We start from the raw sequence: 23,807 nt of genomic DNA, 5'->3' as shown, positions 1-23,807 counted from the left end.
TATCCTACACGGCTTCCAAACCTTTAAATCCCTGCCAGGCTAATTAGGAACCCAAAAAAAAAAAAGTTTATAGAAAAGGGCAAAAAGAAAAGAAAAGGAAAAAAAAAAAAAAGAAGGAAAAGGCCATAATGATGGGTAGACGGACCGGAGACCCATTAATCTTTAAAGCTTGTGAATCTTATCTCTGATGAGTTTTGCTCTAATTCCACAAGAATGGACTCCATTCCTCTTTAATCCACAACTGCCACTACTTCGGGTGCAACTGTCAACTCTATTACTGCTCAATTCTGCTTGCCTTCCTCTTTGCACCCTAGAAAATCAAGAAATGTTTTCTTTGAGAAAAAACCCAGAAAAGTTTCAGTCTTGGCAGCTAAAGACGAGCCCCCCTAAGCTTGACCCTCTGGACCAAATGGAACTCAAGTTCGGCAGAATGCTTGGTGAAGACCCCAAATTAACATTGGCCAAGGTCTCTTTTACGCTCTTTTACACGGATATCATACACTTATCCTGATTGCATTCTACCCTTTTGCTGTCATCATATCTTAAAATGGAATTTTGCCACTTTTGTTGTGGAATAAGTTCCTAGTACTCATGAACTTGTGCCTGTGCTTTTCTACTTTTTATGCGTTAATTTGGACTGCTCGTTTGGTAGTTGACAAGTATAGTCAACAGGGTATAACAAAAATGTAAAAGTATTGTAGATGTGATTGGAACTTTATCCTCATGATCATGAGTATCTGTGATCCAGGGAAAAGATTAATCCAAGTTTGCCCCTTTAGATAGTATAGTAATTTGTTTTAAGTTATTTACCCCTTTTTTGCTGTCACGATTGCAGCGAACTTATCCATACTGATATTTGTTTTCTGCTCGAGGTTATATGCCATTTAGTATTAAATTTTTTGTTGAGACTGCTTTGATACATTGGAAAGTGCTGTCAATGTGTTTTCAGCTTGCTGCTCTAGTGTCTAGTATCTGTTTCCCAAGTCTTTCTAGAGTGTAATTGAAGTTCTGTACCTTATCCAGATAATGGCTCGGAAGTCTCATCCAGATGCGACTCATCTAGAAATTGAAAAGGCATTCGAGAAGAAGAAGAGAAAATCATCGGAGGTTCCATTTGACGTGGAAGAGGAAAAAAGGTCAGTCAGTTCAGTGGGTGGATTAAATTTGGTTCGTCCTGTAACCAGAAAAGGAGTAAAGGTTGAGGCAGACAAGAAACCACCTGAGAGAGTGAAAAATCATCAAGGTTAACCGTCCATCTGAGAGACAGGATAAGAATCCAGCTCAACCAGTGGCAAGGGTTGTTGAAAATAGTCGTCACAGTGTCCAAATGTGCTATTACGAAAACCGTCCATATATGACGATGTCGAGAGTGAAAAATCATCAAGGTTAACCATTAGGCCAAACTTATCACTTAGGATGGGGAGGAACCACAGAAGGAAAGATTCGGTTGTTTTTCATAGAGCAGTTGATTTAACTTTGTTCTTGTTTTGTTACATAACATGTATCAAACCTATAATCTATTTTTTCCTTTTTCCTTTCGGGTTAAAAACATGCTTTTCCATGTGTTTTAATTTTTTAACAGGCTGTTCTTCATCTACCAAAGGCAATAGAGATGTCTTTCTAATTTCTTCCTGCACTTTTTCTTGGATTTTTCTGGGTCTTGGGTTGAGTTTACTGGCTTGCTTTCTCTTATATCTCATGTCACTTTTCCTATGACTGGAAGCCGGATAATCAGAACCTGAAACCAAGTCTAATTTTTTATTTAAAGTACAAGATAATTTTGGATTACGGAATTGACCTATTTGGCTGATTTTGAAAGTACGGTTGATGTTGTTATGAGTTGCGGGTTCTTCCTATGGACTAAATAAACCGGATGTTTGTTTTTGGTGCCTTAATACAAAATTCTTTTTGATTTAATAATTCATGAGAAGGTGGATGATAGCTTCCAACATTTAAAAAATGGATGCTTTAAACGAATTCCAAGATATACATACATATATATATATATATATATATATAGAGGCCATCAATCTTAAAACTAATAACAGTAGCGATGGCTCCTCATATTTGTGGATGTATAGTTAGTAATGCTTTGTGAATAAGGAAAATTTGATACGAATTAGGTATTTTTGAGGGTGTTGTTAAAAAGGTTTACTATAGTGGCGTATATAAAAAAAACTTCTACGATAGATAGTTAAATATTTTTAGGAGTACTTTTAAAGGTATTTTTAAAGATGTATTTTGGAAATTTCTAGAATTAAAAAATTTTTGAAATATTTTTTAAAAATTAATTATCACTCACCACCACCATCAGTTTCCCTCTCCTCGCATCCTTCCCCTTCCCGCAGCCCCCTCCAATAGTCATGATATAATAATATAGGTCCCAAAACTTCCAAAGAAACTGGCAGATACATAAGCTGGAAAAATGTAAGACAACATCACAAACCCAGAAAAATGAAAAAGAAAAGCCATCGATCATAAATAGCACAATATTCCCTACCTGACCGGATCATTGTAGATTGCATAATGCAATATGGAACAGTAGACGTTACTGCTTGGACTAAGGCAGCCCGAGCTGCCAAAGAAAGGTTTTTAGCTTTGTAATTTTGGGAGTTTACACCATTAGCATTACCCCGTCGAGAATGTAGAATTATTTCCATTTTGGCCCTTCAAAGTGAATCAAAATATCAATTTAGTCTCTAAAACTAAAAACATTTCAATTTGGTCCTACAAAAGTATCAAAAAATCTCAAACCTGAACTCCATCCACGAGGAGGAAGATGTACGACGAGGGCTTGACATTGCACCAACCCACAAATCACACCCAAGACCAAAAAAGAAACCACATTAATTAGTTTGATGGAAAGACCCAAACCCATAAAACTGAATCACTAAACACCATCAAAGTGCTCAAATTTGCCAAGCAATTTTTTCCTTTTTCTTTTCTTTTTTCCATTTCACATTCATCCACGTACGTTGAAATAACTTGGGGTACACAAAACCATTTGTACATTGCACCAAGTGTTTCACTTTTCCAATCCAATCCTTCATTATCTTTTCTTTTCTTTTCCATCCTAATTCCCAAACTGGCCACAAGATTGCATGCTACTTTGGTGAGGACCAAAGTATAAGTTTTTCAGTTTGAGGGACCAAATTGAGATATTTTGCCGTTTTAGAGGACCAAATTGAGGCATTTTTAATTTAAAGGACTAAATTAAGATTTTAAACCACTTTGGAAGACCAAAATGAGCATTAAAGGCCATTAATCCCAATGAACACTATCGAGTCCAAAAACTGAATTCCAATGAACATCCAAATTTAAAGACCATTAATCCCCATGAAAATTGTCAAGTACAGAAAATGAATCCAAAACACCCAATTATTCATGTCGGCATTAATTCGATAAATACCAAATGTGAAGAATCCATCTCCAATAGGGGTAGCAATTATTGACATGACCTGAAAATATAATGCAAACTAAATATACAAAATTAGCAGGTATGAGCCTACTATTTACAAGTTCGAATCAAAATCAGGTCAGACCGAATAACCCCCAAGCAATTGTTTTTCCTTTTTCTTTTCTTCTTATTTATTTATTTAGTGGCTTTATATCAGTGCCGACAATTTCGTCAAGCAAACACATTGTGTGTAGAGAAGGAGCCATAATTATCATTGCAAATTCGAAGCCATAATTTTCATCAAAACTAGGTGGGGATAACTTAAGATACCTCCCCTAAGGTTCCTCATAATATCATTCAGCTCTCCTGAGGATTTTAGAATCTCACTTACCTCCCTTGTCATTTTGATAATACTAAATATTCCTATTAAAGGTCACAAATTGACAATATTACTTTTTCTCTTAATAACTATGTAACCCAAAATCCAAAGCAAAATAAAATTTTTAAACCAAAAAATATAGATTAATGAAACAAATTACTATCTAATAATGGTCCATATTTCTCTATATCGAGGTCAAGGGGGGATAGCAAAGGAAGTGGGTAAATTAAGTCCAGTCAAAGTCAATCACTTAGGAGGATTTTGATGAGTAGTTAACATTTTGAATAATTTCGGAGACAGTAATAAGAACGTCAATAATTTTTTAAGGAAATATGTTTTAATACATCATGTAGTTTAAGTTGTATTGAAAAATAAAATAATCTTTTTCATATGTGTGGTTTGTAATATAAGTCCTACTTATAAGAAAAAACTTTATAAACATGTTAGAATTAAAAAAATAATCAAAAAAAGATCTAATGACCAAATATATATCTAGGAATATCCTTTTCTTTTGTTTAAACATCATGCATTATATTAGGTAATAGTTGTTGTCTATCTACAAAATTACTCGTTATTGTATTTATAGCCGCTCATATTTTAATCTTTTTACTTTTTAACCTTACTTTATTTTTTTATTGTTGTTGTAGGATTCATAAATAGGGTAACATACGGGTAGTATTAGAACAAAAGCTTTATCTTTCTTGCATTTCCTCCAAAGGGGTTAAAATGTTACCAAAAATGTAATCTAAGATAAGTAAGTGAGATTTTAAAAAATCTAAGGGACACTGAGTGATATTATGAAAAATATAAGGGGAGGTTTCTGCAATTATCCCAACCAGGAGAATGAAAGAGGACGAGAGTAGCGGTTGTAATAATCAATTCAGTACCGAAAAAAAAAAAGGGCCAATTCAGCCTCAAGTGCAAATCCAGTGAAAAGCCCGTAGCATCGGTTGAAGGCACCACAAGGCTCAAAACCATTCGGACACTGAGCCGATGAATTACAGCAAGTCTGGTCACGGTGGGCTAAAAGCCCGACTTGAAAATCTAAAGACAAAGGCCTTGACCCAAAATACAAGAACCCAAATCACATGGGAAACGGCAACAACAATTGGATAGAAATGGACACACACGTTTTAAGCCCGCAGAAAGGGTAGTACACCGTGCACCGACTGCTGTAACCGTCACGACTGAAATTACATAAATGCCCGACGAGAGGGGCGTAGTAACGAAGCAGTGTTCATTTGCCAGACAGAAACTCATCGTCTTCAACAAACTATCACCACCCAAACATTTGCCAACAATAGCAAACAAAACCTAACTAGACAAGCCAACAATTGCAAACAAAGCCTAAGATTACGTATATGACAGAAGCTTTTAACTGTCCCTCCTTTTTTATAAAAGCACACAACTCATGCAAGTTCAAGCAACTGACAAATTTAGCATCACAGGTGAAATTCGAGCATTGCTGAATTAAGGGAAGTTCAATGAAAATAATCCAAAAGCTCTACCTATTGCTATCATCTTCAAGTAAGACAATTAATTAGTTCACCACTAGTCATTCTATACAAGCCGATTGCATTTTCCAATAGTAGAATATATACAAATAATAATTAATATCAGCGTTGCCACGTTTGAGTCCACTCGTTTTCAGAAATTACTGAAGAAGAAGAAAAAAGAAAGGTGGAAAAGGAAAAAGAAAAAGTAGAAAAATAAGGGGTTTCTTCAAACTACAGTGTTGCATTTTTATCTTGCATCGAAGTCTATAAATGTTTTGATTATGAAGTTTGACAGAAGTTACTAACGAGGTAAATGTAATTTGATCAAACTACAGGGATCATTTAATAATTCACTCAAACCACAAAGAAGGTAATTCTAACTGTAATGAATTCTCTAATTTAAAGGGAAATAAATCTTAGCCAATATGCCAATGACGGATAATTGAAGTGGAAACTGGATTGTTTGGGGAGGAAGGGGGTTAAATTCAATACTCAAAACAGACAAATGATGCTTATTATGGCAATAGCATAGAAAGTGCAAATAGTGTAAGGCCTGGTTTGGATTGCCTGTTTCCGTCAAAAAAATTACGTCGTTTTCCGTGATCACATTTTTCTATCACCTTTTTTCCTCACATACATCAAATCGCTACAGTAATTTTTCCATTAAAAATCACGGAAAATGCAATCCAAACATAACCTAAGCTAACAACATAAATTTGAATTTGACCAAAAAATGGAAACCAAACCCGATGAATCAACTAATTTTGTTTTTAACATCCTCTTTCCATATGTAATTATTGCCTACAACATTATTTAAATTCTTTCTACACGTAATCATGGTTTACAATCTTGAAAGTTGAACCGAATAAAGCAAATTACTCAGACTTTAATCCCGTTTATCCCTTGTAAAGTACTCCCTCCCTTTTTTTATAACTGACGTTTAAGAAATTTGCTCTAGTGTACTTTTATCTGTCATTTTATTATCCCCATACAGTATTAATTATTTTTTCACAATTTTACCCTTTTATCTCTCTTTTCCAATACAGGGTTCTTAATTACTACTCCTAATTTGGTGGGAGTTAGTTTGCATTGCTTTTGACCTAATAAAATAGCACCATTTAGTACTCTAGTGAAAGAAAACATGGGTGAATTGGATAATTAATGAGGGTACAAAAGGAAAGTAGTGTACAGATTTAAGCAATGCAAAACTTTTCTTAATTGGTGTGCAAAATCTTAAACGTCAGTTATAAAAAAAGGGAGGGAGTAATTAATTTCGACTTTAACCCGGCTTGTGTTGTCTGTCCCCATTCATTTGCCAGCTGACTGACGTGACAAAAAGTCAAAAAACTTTGGAAACCAAAACACGAAGCAGACGTACCAATCATGAATTATGTTCTTTCCCTAAAATTAAACTTTTTGGGGATGCCTGAATTATATTAAGAGATAAATGCAGTTCTGATCCCCAAAATTTAATATGTTTGCCAAATTAGTTCCTCATGTTTCAATCAAAACTTGGTCTCCAAAGTTTCTAATTTGAGTAAATTTATGACAACATGACAAAAATTCCACCGATTTTAATTGTCAAAATAAAATTTCTATCAGCGAACTATTTTGACTTTACATTTTTAGTTTCCAATGTTTAATATTTGAATCATTATAGTTTCAAATAGTGATGTTGAGGATTTTAGAATGACATTAAATATGAATTGGGCTGAAATTGTCTTATACATAATAGGAATTTAGATGTTAACATACATGAAAAAGATAAACTTTTCTTTTTTTTATTTATTTATCTATTCATATAATTAATTTCTAATATGTTTCTTCTCTTTTGCATAGTTGGACTCAAATTTGGCATAACATAATTAATTATAACAATAATTAGTTGATAAAGAGTTTTTATCATTTTTTTCACTTATAATTACATATTTGTTTAAAATATAAACAACTATATTTAATTTAAATTTACTTAATAATTAATTTAATTTGTTTGAAATCAAATAGATATGTTGTATAATTATTTGAATTATTTGGTAGAGTTATCAATGTGTACGAAACTAAATATAATTATATTATTAAAATATTTGATTTAGCATGAAGAAAAGACAATGAAAAAACAACAACAGCACAAAGTTCTTCCAAAAATCCATACGTGTACTTCGTATTGGTAATTAGCTCTTCCTTTTAATGTTGTCATGATTGCTAATTAACAATAACTGATTGAAACCTATCCACAAGTCCTGCAATAATTTATGTAAAGAGTGTTTAAAATGAAGTTATATGCTAAAATAAGGGTTCTCCTCTTTTCACTAATTTTTCTTTTTATACAGTATCCGTTTACTGTTAACCAATTCTAATTAATCTATCAAAAAGATGCTCTTTAGGCTAAATGATAGTATCTTGCCGATATGTAGTACTTTTAGGGATTTTGATAAGATTTTACAACACATTTGTCATGCATTTAATTTAATTCATATTTTATTTCATTTGAAATCCCTAACATAATTATTTAAAACATAAGAGGCCATATTGGTCAAAATTTCAAACATTAAGGTCAAAAAGTGCAAATGAAAATTTTTGATTAATTTTAATTTGTTCTTAACCATTAGATATAGTAATTTTTTTGTTAGTTATATTAAATATGCCTAAAATCAGAAATTTTAAAATCTACGTTTGCTTTGATTAAAATACAGAATACCAATTAATTCAATACATGGATCAAACGTTAGGAACTAAAAAAAAAAAAAAAATCTCTCCTGCTCAAAATCCAATTTGGGAAAGGTTTGGAGAATTAAATTCCAATTCCAACTAATATTTTGAAAATCCGAAATCTTTAGGAAACCGTAAAACTGATGCAAGTGACCGTGACCGACGTACTATATATTTAACCCCTGCTGTTCACCTAGGTGCGTAGATTAACGTAGCGAACCACACGTGCTCATTGAGTTTGTGCCTAAGCTGGAGCACAATCTTCCTCCGTCGAAAGCCACCCCGATATCTCTCATACTGATAGATCCCCATTCCCCACGCTCATCACCTCCTCAGACTCCCGCCCGCCGCCCGGCCGGCCGCAATCTAACCTACTCTCAAGTCTTATCCTCTATATGAATTCAGAAACTAACATCCCTGAGCCTTCATCCGAAAAGGAGAGCCAAATTTGTTAGTACTTTTTGTTTAATTGAAAAGGTGCTCTGATTTCATGACATCTTGAGTTTTTAATCATACCCAGTTTGATTTCTTCCAAAATCCAATTTCGGTTTCAGGGGTTTATTGTTTATCTTTTGTGGAATCCAATATCAATTTGGATTGAGAATTTGGAGTATCCCTCCAAATCGAATTCAGTGTGTTGTTGGGTTTAGATTACTAACACAAATCTTCGTGAATTTTGGTTTTTCCGTTCACTTTACATCTTCTATGTTGAAGTTCATGATAAGGACTGAAGATTGGCATTAGCTGCTACCAGTTTTGTTGGTCTGTCAAGGACGGGAGATTGGTCTGGCTCCTGTTGGTCGTTTGACTTCAGGTAATAATAATAATCTTATCTTAGGGACTGAGCAAGGTTTTCAAACCCGGATCGGACCGGCCAGTTCGATCGGTCGAATCGCGAACCGATCGTGTGTCCGGTCCGGTTCATAATTTGTGTTGACTTGGTTAAAGAACCGGTCAAAATCGTAAAAAATGGTTCAAATCGTTAAATTCGGATGAACCGTGAACCGCGATTTTTTTTTTTTTTTTTCAAAAAATTGACTGAATTTTGAGTCTTTGACCGAAAAGGACTAAACGTCTAAACCGAACGTCATCTAATTTCTAAACCTAATCGGCTAATCTTCAATCTACTCTTCACAGTTCACTGCACTACTCCAGTCTTCGGCTCTTCGCCTCCTCGCCGTCTTCAGTCTTCCTGGAGTTCCTGCTCGGCTGCTGCCGCTGCTTTTGCCGACTGCTCGGCTTCTCATTCAACTACTCCAGTCTTTGGCGTCTTCGGTCTTCCTGCTTGGCTGCTCTTGCGGACTTGCCGATTTGCCGTCGGTGCTCAGCACGAAGTTCTATCTTAACAAGTAAACTTGATCCCTTCGGCCCTCTGTTTATATGTATCATCAATTTCTTTTTCGGCCCTCTGTATATATGTCTCATCAATTTCTTTTTTTTTTAAATTTTGTTAGTATATTTCTGATGTTGCTGTACTTATTTTTTTCGGCCCTCTGTACTTATATTTCTGATGTTGCTGTACTTATTTTTTTAAATAAGTTGCCAGATTATGTTGACGGGAAAATGTTGGAATTTATGGAGGAAAATAGCGGTGGAATTTTTATTAGTTGGGTAGTTTTGTTCTCTGTTTCAGTTTACTAGAATAATCTCGAGACTAGCTATTCAGTTTTGTTCTTTGTTCTCTGGAGCCTGGAGTACAAAGGTTATGTCATTGGATCATAGGATGATTGCACGCATGATTACTTATTTGTTGACCATGATCAGGGTTTATCTTGCTTGATCATGAGGATGTGACAAACTTTATTCAAATAAGAAGTCGATCTTGATGGGGCCTAATAAGGTTGCTGATTTAGTGATCTTGTTGAGCTAAGTTAATCATCTAAAGCAAATGATTAGGTACATAACATTCTACAAAAATAAGACTTGATACCACCAAAGATTAATCTAGCCATAAATTACTTAGGCACTGTATCGTGGATATGATTAATGTGCATAACCCCATTTAATTGGCTGCCATCTACTGCTGATAATATGCTAAGACCTGGGAATTTCCTTCGTATATATATGTCTGTACGAGAGAAATCAGTGGGATATCTTACATCTTGTCATGTAATGGTGGAATCTTAAACTCCAAACTTTGTATAATTTCCCTGAAATTACTGCTCAACTTTCCCCCAAGCCCCATCCCCACCTCCTTCCTCTATCTCCACGACTATTAAGGTGCTGGAAAGCAACATTTTGAGATTCTTGATTCATGCAAGTTATCTTTGTTCTTTTTCTGACTCTTATATTTTGTTTTCCCTCGTTTATCTGATCTTTAATATTGCCTCATGGCAGATGTTTTAGTAGCACAATCTAAGGGGACTCTAAAAAAATGGTGGATTATGTAGTATACGCAATGAATCAAGGGGACTCTTATCAACGAATTAAGGATGTGAATTTGAGCTGAGTAACCTTTTATATAGTCTCGCTCATTTTTTTTTGATATGCAGATGGTTAGTTGATTTTGTAGTATGTTTTACAATTTTTAGTTTCCCTCTAGTGATCATGGACTGGTTTTTGCACTATGAATTGGTTTACGGTATTAATATGAATTTTATACTTTTATCACTTGCCAGTGATTCATATAATGGTCTTGGATGGTGGTGACGACTTGTCAAGGTGGCTTTTTTTAAAGCTTTGTTGTCCTAGAATGACGAAGAAGATTATAGAAGCCTCAGAAATTGAACTTGTTTGGACTTTTTGAGTGTTTTCTAGACTTGTATTTTTTTTGTTAATTCTAATATTTAGACAATTGGACATGTAAGTTGGATAACTATAATATTGCTCTTATATTAATTATGTTATAACATTTATATTTTATTCTGTGCACAGGTATGTATGTATGAGTGTGTGTGTATATATATATATAGTTATTTATTTATTTATTTATTGAACCGCAGTTGAATCGGTCCGACCGATTGAACCTCGACCTTTTCACTTCTCGGTTCAATTAACGGTCCGAGTTTTAAAACATTGGGACTGAGATAAAATCTACGAAATGAATTCGGTTTAGCCTTTCTTTTTACATTTTTTAGATTAGTAACAGAGCTTTTAGATTTCAATATTGCTAACAAAATCTCTTCTTATATTGAATTTTGTACTGTATTTAATTATTGTTTCTTTATTTACTTGGGTTGCAGCGTACAATAAGGACGGGAGGTTGGCGAGTTAAAGTTGGCCTTTTTATTTTTGGAGTAGTAACAGAAGTGGTGTGCAGTGTAACAAGGACGGGGAGGTCGGTTTGTTGGCAGGACGGGACGGGAGACTGGTCTAAGGTCCAACATCCTATCCTATTGGTCGTTTTGACTTCAGGTAATAATAAGTTGGTAATAATCTTAATTATGAGTTTCCAAATTACATTAGGATTCCCTTTAATCCAATCTTGATTTGGATTAAGATCCCAAATTATTTGCAATAAAAGTGCATGAACTTTCTACTTTGATGTTTTTTTTTTCAGTGTAGACAAAAAAGATCTTTTGTGCAAATTAAATTAAAAAAAAAAACATGGGAGATTCAGTTTGGTCGAGTCTTTTACCCGATCTGTTGGTCAGCATAGCGACAAAGATACAACTGGTCGAAGACTTCATGGCTTTCAGAGGGGTTTGCACTTCATGGCGTGCCGCTGCACATGTGGACAAGTTTGTTAAGTCATGGCCCAATGTTCCATTGCTGATGCTTGCAGAGAAGGAGGACAGTGATGATCGAGAATTCTACAGTCTATCCAGAGGTAGGATTTGGAGGACGTTGTCACTACCCGAAGCAAAAGGTAAAAAATGCATTGAATCAAGAGGGTGGTTGATGACGATAGGAAAGTCCGGAGACGTGAACTTGTTGCATCCTTTCTCGGGGGTCCAAATTGAGCTCCCACATCTATTCACGTTCCCCGCCCATGAATTAGAGGTCGATCCTTGTTTTTTTGTAATAAAAGCTGTTTTATCGGCGAGTCCTTCACATACATCGGAGTTTGTTCTGGTGGTGGTTGGTGGTGCTGGCCGATTTCTGGGGTTTTGGAGACCAGGAGACAAGTCTTGGACAAGAATGGAATCTTCACCGAATGGTGCCTTCAACGATGTTAATTTTTATAATGGTGCCTTCAACGATGTTAATTTTTATAATGGAAAAGGCTACGCAATCACTTATGGTGGCGATATTTGGGTTTGGGATATTTCAGATCCTACGGTAGCTCATTATGGTTTTACCATAGATCGGGAGTTGATCAAATGTAGAGAGTCGTATCTTGTAGAATCAGATGGTGAATTACTAATAGTTGCACGGGATGGGGCTGCACTTGAGGATGATGATGAGGAGACCTATGGGGCTACCAATTTTCGAGTCATACAACTGGATTTAATCAAGAGGGGATGGAAGGAGATCACCAATGTGGGGGAGAGGGCCATTTTTGTTGGGCATAATGGTGCATTTTCGATTGATGCCACTAGCTTTCCGAACGTAATCAAGCCAAATTGCATCTATTTCACGGATGATGCAATAGAAGCCTATACTTTTACTCAGCAAGGGGGTGGGAAGGACATGGGTGTCTACAATCTTGAAGATGGTGGACGGATTGAACGTTTTGACGGTGTCCAGTCGTTTAGTTTGATCGGTCCACCAGTTTGGGTAGCACCATCTTTCTAATTTACCAGTCTGATAGAATATTTAGTAACTCTTTTAGCAGCATTTTTTTTGAAGATTTGTATGTACTGTGTGAAAGAGATATAGGATGTAGGGGCTCTCTGCTGTTCAGTAAAACTCTATAATCCTTTATTGCATTTTAGGTGGAAGGTGTTTGGTTATTGAAAGATTGAGCTTCGTGCTTATTTAAGTTTATTGACTTCTTTTTTTATGGTCTAATTCTATTGTTACTGAATGCAAGCACCTGTCAAGATTAGTTGTTTGTATACTAAGTCATCTTTTGGACACCATAGATAAAATTTAATATCTTCATTGGCCCTCTTATTTTCAGAGGACAAACATTTTGGTTTGATGCATTCTACCAAGGCCTCCAGAGGCCAAAGAGAGCATGACTTTTGACCCTTTATTGGTGTGCAAATTATGCCCCTGAGCCGTCAAAATTCAATTTACTTAGAATTATGGAATAGTAGGATGTAGACGCGCGCGATATTGGAATGCTTTGGTATTGCTATTATAGCTTGATCACTGGTATACATCCAGGACCTTTAAACAATGATTTACATGTCAACATTGAGGATCCTACTCTCCTCCCATCATTTCAGCTAAAGGTTCTCTATTTATCTGGATGGAAATTGAATAATCAGACTCAAAGAATCCTTCTTGCTTGGATTGCTTGTTTCCGTCGGAAAATATTATCGTTTTCCGTGATCACATTTTCCTATTACCTTTTTCCCACACATATATCAAATCGCTACAGTAATTTTTCCATGAAAAATGACGGAAAATACAATCCAAACACAATTTCTGCTCTATCAGAAAGAAATACAACTTCTTGATCTTTCTTCCAATAAGTTAGTCGGCCAGATTCCTACTTGGCTTCTGCAAAATAATACAAACTTAGAAGTTCTTGTTCTAAAGGCCAACTCTTTTACGGGTCCGTTTCTTATAGATGATTCTCTGGAAATAAATCTAAGTCGATTAGACATCTCAAATTACCTTCTAACGTTTCCGGAAAAAAAAAAAAGATTAGACATCTCAAACAATGACGTCAGTGGTAAGGTTCCTTAAAATATCTGTTTATCTTTTCCATCTCTGTGGTGGTTGAATTTGTCACGAAATTCATTTGAAGCCAATATTCCCCCGTCATTGGGAAACTTAACAAGGGCAAAATCAATTGATTTGTCCCTGAGCCGTCAAACTTCTGTGTACTTAGAATTATGGAATAGTAGGGGATGTAGACACGCACAAGATGGTTTAGTATTGATATTATAGCTTGATCACTGGTATTTTGCACGATATGATGTTGTTTGTAACAAGAAACACCATTTGCATGGTTCCATCTACATTTAATTTGAGAAATGTGCTCATGTTTCTAAATTTATATTGATGGATTAAAAAAACCTTTGTAACTTGATTTGCTGTCAGTAAAGATCTGCATCTGTTGTTGCATACTGAATGAATCTGTGGATCAAATCTCCTTCAATGTGCTGATTCCTTCTTTTTAAAACTACAGATGGACATTGGCTCGTTAACTGGAGTGCAGCTGGAGGATTAGATGGAGAACATGGGAGAAAAGAATTTTCATTTTTACCTCAAATATTCTTTGTAATTTCGTTATATATATATATCCTGTGCTACAAAAGGCAATTTGGTAATTTCATTAGATTGTTTTGATGATGACATCCTGAACGATTTCTGATGCGATGAGGAAGCAGTTCAAGAGAATTATTAAGGCTTTATGATCATGGCAGGGGAAAGACTCAAGGAGGAGGGCTATTTGAGAAAACGAGAAGGGAAGAGGAAGGAGCAAGGGAGGATTTGGAAACTTGGACAAATGGGCTAAAGAAAGAAGAGTCGTGACTACATGATAGTGGTTGTGGAGGCGGTCAAGAAGAAAATCCCCTGAGATTGTGAAAATTACACAAACCTCCCTTCTTTTAATGGTTTAGGAACAAAAATAAGCCCAAAATGCTGATGCATGACAAATTTACCTTTGAGTATTCTATAATACCCTTCTCTTAATCTAAAGGAAGAAAAAACTATATCGCTCCAAAAGTTCTTCTTAAATTGCCAAATATAGGTTTCAAGCCAAACAATTTTGTTTATGTGATTAACGGTCTCAATATCAAATATATATGGGTGAAATGCTTGATATTTGTATCATCATTTTTTTCTTATTTTTTCCACAGCTGTCATGCAACTTTTGCCTCTATCTTTTTATTATTCAATGAAAAGGGAAAAGGAAGATTAGGAATATGAATCAGGTAGTTATAGACACCAAAATTTTAATATTTTATTTTATTTTATTCATTTTTTTCCATTATTATTATTATTATTATTATTATTATTTTACTTTGTTTAAATTTTGTTGTAATTTATTTTGTACTATTTATTTTCTTAAGAAAATCACCTTCAACTCCTTTTAGAAAATTAGGCAAAAAAAAAAAAATTCCTCTCGTTTAATGTGAGGGGAGAAAAATTCCCTTACTCTAGCCTCTGCACCCGGCTCCCTTCCTCTCGTCTCACAAGCATCCATCCTCATTGTCATCCCCACTTTTAACTCTGCGAAAGCCTTCTCTTTTAACTCATCTTTACATATGGCCTCTAGTTAACAAAATTATTACTAATAATTTAGTTTATAACTGTACTTGGATTTTTTTCCCCCTGTACTCTTGCTACGGAGAAGAATTTTAGTCACGTTTTGGATTCCACATACAAATCTAATTGGGAGCTCCATGGAGATTGTGTTTGTATGCTTTCACGAAATAGAGGAAAGGAAGGCGAGGAAGGTGCTGGACAAATGTTAGACTCTAACCAACTTAAGCTGAATAGAGAATTGGTCGGAGGATTCTAGCTTTTAAGCAACTTAAGCTGGACGGAGAATGGTCGGAAAGGGAGGTGCCGGATGAATATAAGCTTCAAAGCAAATTAAGCTGGATAAGGAGTGGTTGTCTTCCTTTTGGATTATAAATTATAATTAAGATGTGTGGCTTAAATTATAATTAAGTCGTACTTCCGTATGCATTCACTCATACAAAACACGTTGAAAGTAACTTTTCTAGATTGCTCCGGGGTACCTCTAGCAGTGGATGGTCGATCTCGATCTTTGTTTAACGATCCTATACTCCCGTAGGCCTTGAATGGACCGCTGCAAGCATCAGCCTTGAACTCTGTCTCAAGCATTGACTATTCTCCAAATCAATTGTTTCAAGCAAGTTTTTTTCTTTTATTTTCTTTGTTTCTTCAATTATAATTATACCTAACAATTGGCCGGATTGAATGAGTTAATATTGGATTTTCACTTAAATAAATTATATTCAATCCGTTCAATTTTAGATTGGGTTGAGTCATATTGAGTCATCTCAAACCCATGACTCAAATATGATCCAACATATTAATTAATATATTATGATACATAAACTCTCTCTTATACATTTACACACACACAACAAAATTTTTTTCACATATATAAACACATTTTCACATAAATAAATATATTTTCACACACTAATACACTCACTTCTTAAGTTCCTTGGAAACACATCATAAATAGAATAATATTTTATATCACTTGTAGTGCAAATTTTAGATAATAAATGTACACTTAAATAGAGTAGCTAAAAAAATTTATTTACTTTTTACTTTTTAATACTACTAGTTGATTGAAACTTATTTTTGTCACAACTTATTTAACACTTTTACTATTTAAATCTGCTTTATTGTAAGTTGTAACATTCTATGTATTTAAATTATTGAATGCTTGATTATATTATTCTTGAAAATGTAATTAAGGGACATATAATTTATTGTATTATACTATTGATGAGAAATTATTAACAAAAAAAAAAAGTTAGAGAAAAGTAAAAGAATGCAATTAGAGCAAATTTAAAACTCTATTCTAAGTACATGAAATATTAACAAACAGATACAAGTAACGATCGGAGAACAACGACCAAAAAAGAAAAAAGAAAAAAAAAGGGAGGAAAACAATATACTCTTAAAATGCATAATAAATTATTATAGGTGTTGAGCAAGTTTAACTATTATTATAAAAGTAAAATAAGTATGAGTTTTTATTTAAAGGTTCTTTTTATTTTAAATAAAAATTTTAAAAATTGATTGAAAACACATATATATGAGAATTTTGAATACAAATTGGTTAATGAATTGTTAACACATGTCCAAATGCAAGTGGTTGGACATATATGTATTGAATATTGTATTTATTGTTTTGAATTATTTTTGAACAAATTGAATATTGGGTGTCTAAATAAAAATCCAACCTGCCCAATAAATAAGTTAGATTGTTCTTACCAAATTCAACAAAACCAATAATCTAACTGACCCAATCCATCCTTTAAAATTAATGGGCAGATTGGGCTGATTGTTAGGTTTTGGACTTTTTTACCAGCTTAGTGATAGTGGTTGTGGAGGCAGTTAAGAAGAACCTCCCCTGAGATTCTAAAAATTACACAAGCCTCCATTCTTTAATGGTTTAGGAACAAAATAGGCCCAAAATGCTGATGCATGCCAAATTTATCTTTGAATATCCTATAATACTCTCCTCTTAATCTAAAGGCAAAAATATAATTATAGGTTTCATGCCAAACAATTTTGTTTATGTGATTAATGGTCTCAATGTCAAATTTATATGGGCGAAATGCTTGAAATTTGTATCATATTTTTTTCTTATTTTTCCCATAGCTATCATGCAACTTTTGCCTACGTTTTTTTATTCAACGAAAAAGGGAAGAGGAAAAGCAGGGGATATGAATCAAATAGTAGAGGAAGCTACTTTTTCAAGGTACAAGAATAAGGTAGAAAATTTGGGACTCATTCAAGAGGAAAAATAAATCATGAAATTACAATTAGTGAATGATGGTAAAAGTTGTATAAATTAGGAAGAAAATGAAGTTTTTTAAGATAGGAGTTAAGCTTTTAATGAGTGTGAAAGAAAAACTGATGGTTGGAGTTGATGTTCTATTACTATTTGAAACCTCAAGTGAGGCATCTGCAATTGTTAGAAACCTCATAGAAGGTCTCCAAAATTATCCCAAAAAAAAAAGTGTTACAAATTATCGCCATGAAAATGGAAACTTATTATGTACCTTGATGAAGAAACTTTAACCGATTCTTCCTCTTGACAAAGCTATAAATCTAAAGAATTAGAAGAAGTATTGTGAAGGACACACTCAAATTATGTGTAATTTAAAAATAATTAAAATGAATTAATTTTATATCAATTTTATTTTTTATATAAATCAAATTGATAATTTTTTATTAAAGGACTTTGGTTTATAATATTACAGTAATTTGTAGTTAGATTAGGGTGATTATGACTTATGAGTAATTATAATGGTAAAATGTGATTAAGCGATAAAGGTAATAATTAATTTTTTGTAAGGAAAAAGTTAAAAGTTCAAAAAATCACAAAAAATATTTACACCAAATACCACACCTCTAACTTTATATATTGTATAGATATAGATATTTATCCAACACGGTGGCCTTGCAAACCTTTAAATCCCTGCCAGGCTAATTAGGAACCCAAAAAAAAAAAAAAATTTATAGAAAAGGGCAAAAAAAAAAAAAAAAAGAAGGAAAAGAAAAGGCCATAGTGATGGGTAGACGGACCGGACCATTCAATTTCTCAAGGTGACTGAGCACCACAAAGGATAAAACGGCCTTTCCTCCTGCGTTCTACTGCTTTGCGCTAATCTGCCACCATCACTCCAATTTGGCAAAGCTCCGTCTTTTATCCTCCAAAGCATACAAGTTTGCAACTACAACAGATTTAATAATGATTTGCAGAGCCTAAGCGAGACCCATTGATCTTTAAAGCTTGTGAATCTTATCTCTGATGAGTTTTGCTCTAATTCCACAAGAATGGACTCCATTCCTCTTTACTCCACAACTGCCACTACTTCGGGTGCAACTGTCAACTCTATTACTGCTCAATTCTGCTTGCCTTCCTCTTTGCACCCTAGAAAATCCAGAAATGTTTTCTTTGAGAAAAAACCCAGAAAAGTTTCAATCTTGGCAGCTAAAGATGAGCCCCCTAAGCTTGACCCTCTGGACCAAATGGAACTCAAGTTCGGCAGAATGCTTGGTGAAGACCCCAAATTAACATTGGCCAAGGTCTCTTTTACACTCTTTTACACGGATATCATACACTTATCCTGATTGCATTCTGCCCTTTTGCTATAATCATATCTGAAGATGGAATTTTGCCACTTCTGTTGTGGAATAAGTTCCTAGTACTCATGAACTTGTGCCTGTGCTTTTCTACTTTTTATGCGTTAATTTGGACTGCTCGTTTGGTAGTTGGCAAGTATAGTCAACAGGGTATAACAAAAAAGTAAAAGTATTGTAGATGTGATTGGAACTTTATCCTCATGATCATGAGTATCTGTGATCCAGGGAAAAGATTAATCCAAGTTTGCCCCATTAGATAGTATAGTAATTTGTTTTAAGTTATTTACCCCTTTTTTGCTGTCACAATTGCAGCAAACTTATCCATACTGATATTTGTTTTCTGCTCGAGGTTATATGCCATTTAGTATTAAATTTTTTGTTGGGACTGCTTTGATACATTGGAAGGTTCTGTCAATGTGTCTTCAGCTTGCTGCTCTAGTGTTTAGTATCTGTTTCCCAAGTCTTTCTAGAGTGTAATTGAAGTTCTGTACCTTATCCAGATAATGGCTCGGAAGTCTAATCCAGATGCGACTCATCTAGAAATTGAAGAGACATTCGAGAAGAAGAAGAGAAAATCATCAGATAGTAAAATTGAGGAGGTTCCATTTGACGTGGAAGAGGAAAAAAGGTCAGTCAGTTCGGTGGGTGGATTAAATTTGGTTCGTCCTGTAACCAGAAAAGGAGTAAAGGTTGAGGCTGACAAGAAACCATCTGAGGGACAGGATAAGAAACCAACTCAACCAGTGGCAAATGTTGTTGAAAATAGTCATCGCAGCGTTCCCAATGTGCTATTACGAAAACCATCCATATATGACGATGTCGAGAGTGAAAAATCATCAAGGTTAAGCATTAGGCCAAACTTATCACTAAGGATGGGGAAGGAACCACAGAAGGAAAGATTTAGTGATATTACATTGCTGAAGAAGCCTGAACCGCTGAAAATGGTCCCAGATCTTGAGGGAGAAAATGGTCATTCAGGTGGTTCCAAAGCTGAAGATGGTCGTGAAACTGGTAATAGTAATTTGGATCCTGCACTTTTGAGAATGCCAGAGCAGTTGGAAACCAATTTTATCAGTGATCGAGCTGATGAATCTTCAGGAGGTTATGCCAATAGGTCAAATGATGTCAATTCCATAACTGATGGTAATTTAAACAACACCAACTCATATGCTGAAATTGCTGCGAAAGGCAATCTCAATCAAGCTCTAGAATCCAGGGTGACAAATTCTTTTGAAGAGAACGAGTCTGCAACAGGTAATCCAAGCACGTTGGTCAGAGTTCCACAGGTTCTGCATCGCAAATTAAAAGAGTAAAAAATAGTTATTGAATTTGGTGCTTCATCTTTTACTAATTTACTTTATTCTTTTCAAGGATTACAGCCAAGTGACTTATGGTCTTCTGGGAAAAGTTCTGATTCTAGTGAACCTTCTGCAACAAAATTAGCAGAATCTGACCCTGGGTTTTCTCTTGATGCTTCACTTCTTGGTAAACCAAAAAGGTACACTTAGAGAACATTGTTAGTTGCAAATTTGTTCATTGAGTGACGCTTCTGCAATTTTAACAATCTGTTATCCTCTAGAATGGACACCTCTGTAGTGACAACATCTAAAATTAGTAAAGAGGAAGTGATGCCTGTGAATCCTGAAAGCAATGGCAATGCTTTAGATCTCGAGAACTTCCTTTCATCACCCATAAAGGTTGGACAATTTCTTTTCCCTTTTTCTGCTGCATTGGTTCTCTATCACAAACTTGTAGATTTGGATAGTATCTGAGTGTAAGATATACATGTAGGAGCGTGAAGAGAATGACTGGACAAAGGCTGAAGGTCTGGTCAATTTGGGAGGAAGGGTAGAGGTGGAAATCATTAGCTCTAGCACCAGAGGATTTACTGTAAGAACATAATTATGTTGGTCCAACTAGTTAACACATCATTTTGCAAATCTATTTGTATTTATATTTTTAGTTTATCCTGTTTTTGCAGGTATCTTTTGGTACCCTAATAGGATTTCTGCCTTATCGGAATCTTGCTGCCAAGTGGAAGTTCTTGGCTTTTGAGTCTTGGTTGAGAAGGAGAGGTTTAGATCCTTCCAAGTATAAGCAACACTTGGGTGTCATTGGCAGTTTTGAAACTGCTAGTGTGACTCCTTCTTCTGAGTCACAGTTAGACATAGATATAGATGACAAATTGTACAGTGAGATCTCTCCAGATACAAAGCTTGAAGATCTTTTAAGAATTTATGACCAACAAAAATCCAAATTTTTATCGTCCTTTGTTGGTCAGGTATCGATGATAACAAATTTCCAGTGAAGCTTGTTCATTTGGTAATTAGACTAACAACTTGAATTTCTTTCTTTACAGAAGATCAAAGTGACTGTGGTCTTGGCTGACAGAAAATCTAGGCGGCTAATATTTTCTACTAAGCCAAAGGAGAAGGAGGAATTGATCGAGAAAAAGAGGAATCTCATGGTAATGTTTGGTTTAAGTACATAAAATGAATGCTTTTTTCTTAGGTCTTGAATTTCATTTTTGCATGGATTCCAATTTCCTTGGGTTAATTGGAAGCATCATAATCGGTGATTATTCTTTGAGCTTGTTCTTCTTCTAGATATAGTTTCATCATTTTTGAGCTTCTAATTGTATCTTTGTTTGCAGGCTAGATTGAGTGTTGGGGATGTCGTTAAGTGCTGCATTAAGAAGATTACATATTTTGGCATCTTTGTTGAGGTATATATGATGTTTCACTGTGGGTCCTATGTATGCTTTGTGGTATCATGTTTAATTACCAAAGTTTTATATTTCTGATAAACTGACCGTGAATCTAGAAAAACCTTGTGAATAAATAAATTCATTGTTGTATACCTGCAACCAATTGGAACTTTCCAGAACAGGACAGGATTTCACTTATGAATTACCTGAATGTAGGTTGATGAAGTGCCTGCCCTGATTCACCAGACAGAAGTATCATGGGATGCAACTTTGGACCCAGCATCATATTTTAAGATTGGCCAGGTATTTATCTTTGACTGAAGTAAACACTACCACAAGTAATAGATGCCACAGATATTTTTATAGTGCTGTGTGCACTCGGAATTCACACGCTTTGACATTTGGTAATTGTTTACATGAGTAAATTGCTGTCATACTTTTGGGATCATTTTTGGGTCAGATTATGGAAGCAAAAGTTCACCAGTTGGACTTTTCCCTGGAACGCATTTTCCTATCACTGAAGGAAATAACGGTAAATGATGTTAGGTTTGTCTTTGAGTCTAGAAGTCCTTTTTTTTTCGTGAAGCTAATAGTTATTTTGATGTCTTTCGTCTCTCTGGCAGCCTGATCCACTGATAGAAGCCTTGGAGGCTGTTGTTGGTGGTCATGATTCTTTGGATGGCAAACTTGAAGCTGCTCAGGCAGATTCAGAGGTTTTTCCTTTACCATTTTGAGTAGGAGTAGGCTTAGCCTTTTCTTCAATGTTGAACTCACAAATGGTTATATCCTAATAATATATTTTTTTAATTCCAAATGAAGTATGAAATTTGCAAAAACATGTTACAACAACCTTAAGAAGGTAGGAAAGTTAGAGAATTCACTGAGTTTGGGGAGAGTTTGGATATTAGATTCAGATAGTTACTGTAACACTCCGTAATTTTATATGCTTTGACCAAAATCAGTTGACACTTTGTTTGAATGTTGTACATAGGAGAAAATGAATATTTCAGGTTTCTTGGTCCAAAATTTGTAAGAACCTTGGGTTTTTCTTTTCTGATAAATTTATGCATGTCTATGTGGTATCAATACAGTAATTGTTAACGTCCAAAATATCGTTTGGACAGTGGGCAGAGGTGGAGTCTCTTATTAAAGAGTTGCAGCAGGGTGACGGTGTTCAATCTGTGTCCAAGGGGCGTTACTTCTTGAGTCCTGGCTTGGCTCCAACTTTTCAGGTGCATGGAAGTTTTTAGTAATTGTGACCTGGTTTTTATGGAGAAAAAATGTCTTTTTCGGCCGAACTGCTCATTGATTGTAATTTCTGATGAAGTTATTTACGGATGTTTATGCTTCATATATGTCTTGGGGGAAATTTTATGTCATATTTGGAGTTTTATAACATAGTTATGCTAACTCACCATTATACTTATCATAATTGCTTAAGAGGAAAACTTCTATGCCAACACTTGGTGCTCTGGGTGAATTACATTCTCCAGATTCCTTGTGACCATTTTAGTTTACATTGCTTAAGTGACATAAGTTCTTCTCCCTCTTAAGTCGTAATTTCCCAAGATCTTCTAAAGGATAATCAAATCTTATTCTTCTACAGTTCTGAGGTATAATACTGGTTACATTTCTCCTGTTCAGATGCTAACAAGTCATTGTTGCCCTAACCAATGTACTTCTATTCTATTACGTAGCATTAGTTTCCTTTTCCTCGGGATGATATTTGGTTCTTAGCGGTGACATTGAGACTGACAGGTTTACATGGCATCAATGTTTGAGAACCAATATAAGCTACTTGCTCGATCAGGAAACAGAGCACAGGAGGTGAGTATTTGCAAGTACCTTATGCTACTTGTAATCTCTCTCTCTCTTTTTCCTAAACCTGATGGCTGGTTAACCACAAACACAATCCATCCATTTTGGCAGGTGATAGTTGAGACGTCCTTGGGGAAAGAAGAGATGAAATCGATCATTCTGACCTGCACAAACAGAGTCCAGTGACAAATTTTCGGCCCTAAGAGTTCCTTCTATTGAGCTTCTCCTCATAGGCGCAATTTTTCCATGTCTTCGCTGCCTGCTTCGGCAGAAAGGCAGTTTTAGTTCTAACACAAGCTGTAATTAGTATCAGTAACATCATTAGAAAATGCAATTATATCTATTCTTCGGAGCAGCAGTACATCTCCAGTTATGTATTGTTGGATTGCCATTTTTCCTCAGAAAATTTTTACACTTTTCATTAACATATTT

General features: G+C 35.0%; 2 protein-coding genes across 7 annotated transcripts; both read left to right on the top strand.

Moving 5' to 3' along the window:
* The first annotated feature begins 171 nt into the window (after positions 1-171).
* LOC113781505 lies at positions 172-23,804 on the top strand. 3 transcript variants are annotated; one of them, XM_027327453.1, is made up of 15 exons: positions 245-466; positions 1,024-1,074; positions 19,402-20,104; positions 20,222-20,348; positions 20,430-20,547; positions 20,642-20,740; positions 20,832-21,131; positions 21,210-21,317; positions 21,504-21,575; positions 21,774-21,860; positions 22,018-22,089; positions 22,181-22,270; positions 22,682-22,789; positions 23,316-23,384; positions 23,487-23,804. In XM_027327453.1, the coding sequence occupies exons 1-15, from the start codon at positions 326-328 to the stop codon at positions 23,559-23,561; spliced, it is 2,220 nt and encodes a 739-aa protein (XP_027183254.1). In that variant the 5' UTR covers positions 245-325; the 3' UTR covers positions 23,562-23,804. The 3 variants fall into 3 exon arrangements, with proteins under 3 accessions (XP_027183256.1, XP_027183254.1, XP_027183255.1); XM_027327454.1 differs by lacking the exons at positions 245-466; positions 1,024-1,074 and adding an exon at positions 18,347-18,793 and having other exon boundaries at positions 19,351-20,104; XM_027327455.1 differs by lacking the exons at positions 20,642-20,740; positions 20,832-21,131 and having other exon boundaries at positions 172-466.
* On the top strand, positions 8,202-12,866 carry LOC113781506 (putative F-box protein At5g55150). Of its 4 annotated transcripts, none has more exons than XM_027327458.1 (4): positions 8,202-8,795; positions 9,119-9,330; positions 11,164-11,335; positions 11,580-12,866. In XM_027327458.1, exon 4 carries the CDS (start codon positions 11,609-11,611, stop codon positions 12,656-12,658), a length of 1,050 nt encoding a protein of 349 aa, XP_027183259.1. In that variant the 5' UTR covers positions 8,202-8,795; positions 9,119-9,330; positions 11,164-11,335; positions 11,580-11,608; the 3' UTR covers positions 12,659-12,866. The 4 variants fall into 4 exon arrangements, with proteins under 4 accessions (XP_027183259.1, XP_027183260.1, XP_027183258.1 ...); XM_027327459.1 differs by having other exon boundaries at positions 11,575-12,866; XM_027327457.1 differs by having other exon boundaries at positions 11,486-12,866.
* Positions 23,805-23,807: the final 3 nt, after the last annotated feature.

The sequence above is a fragment of the Coffea eugenioides genome, chromosome 8 (assembly GCF_003713205.1).
Source record: "Coffea eugenioides isolate CCC68of chromosome 8, Ceug_1.0, whole genome shotgun sequence".
NCBI lineage: Eukaryota > Viridiplantae > Streptophyta > Magnoliopsida > Gentianales > Rubiaceae > Coffea > Coffea eugenioides.
The sequence above is the reverse complement of the archived record's forward strand: the minus strand, read 5'-3'. Positions and strand labels throughout refer to the sequence as shown.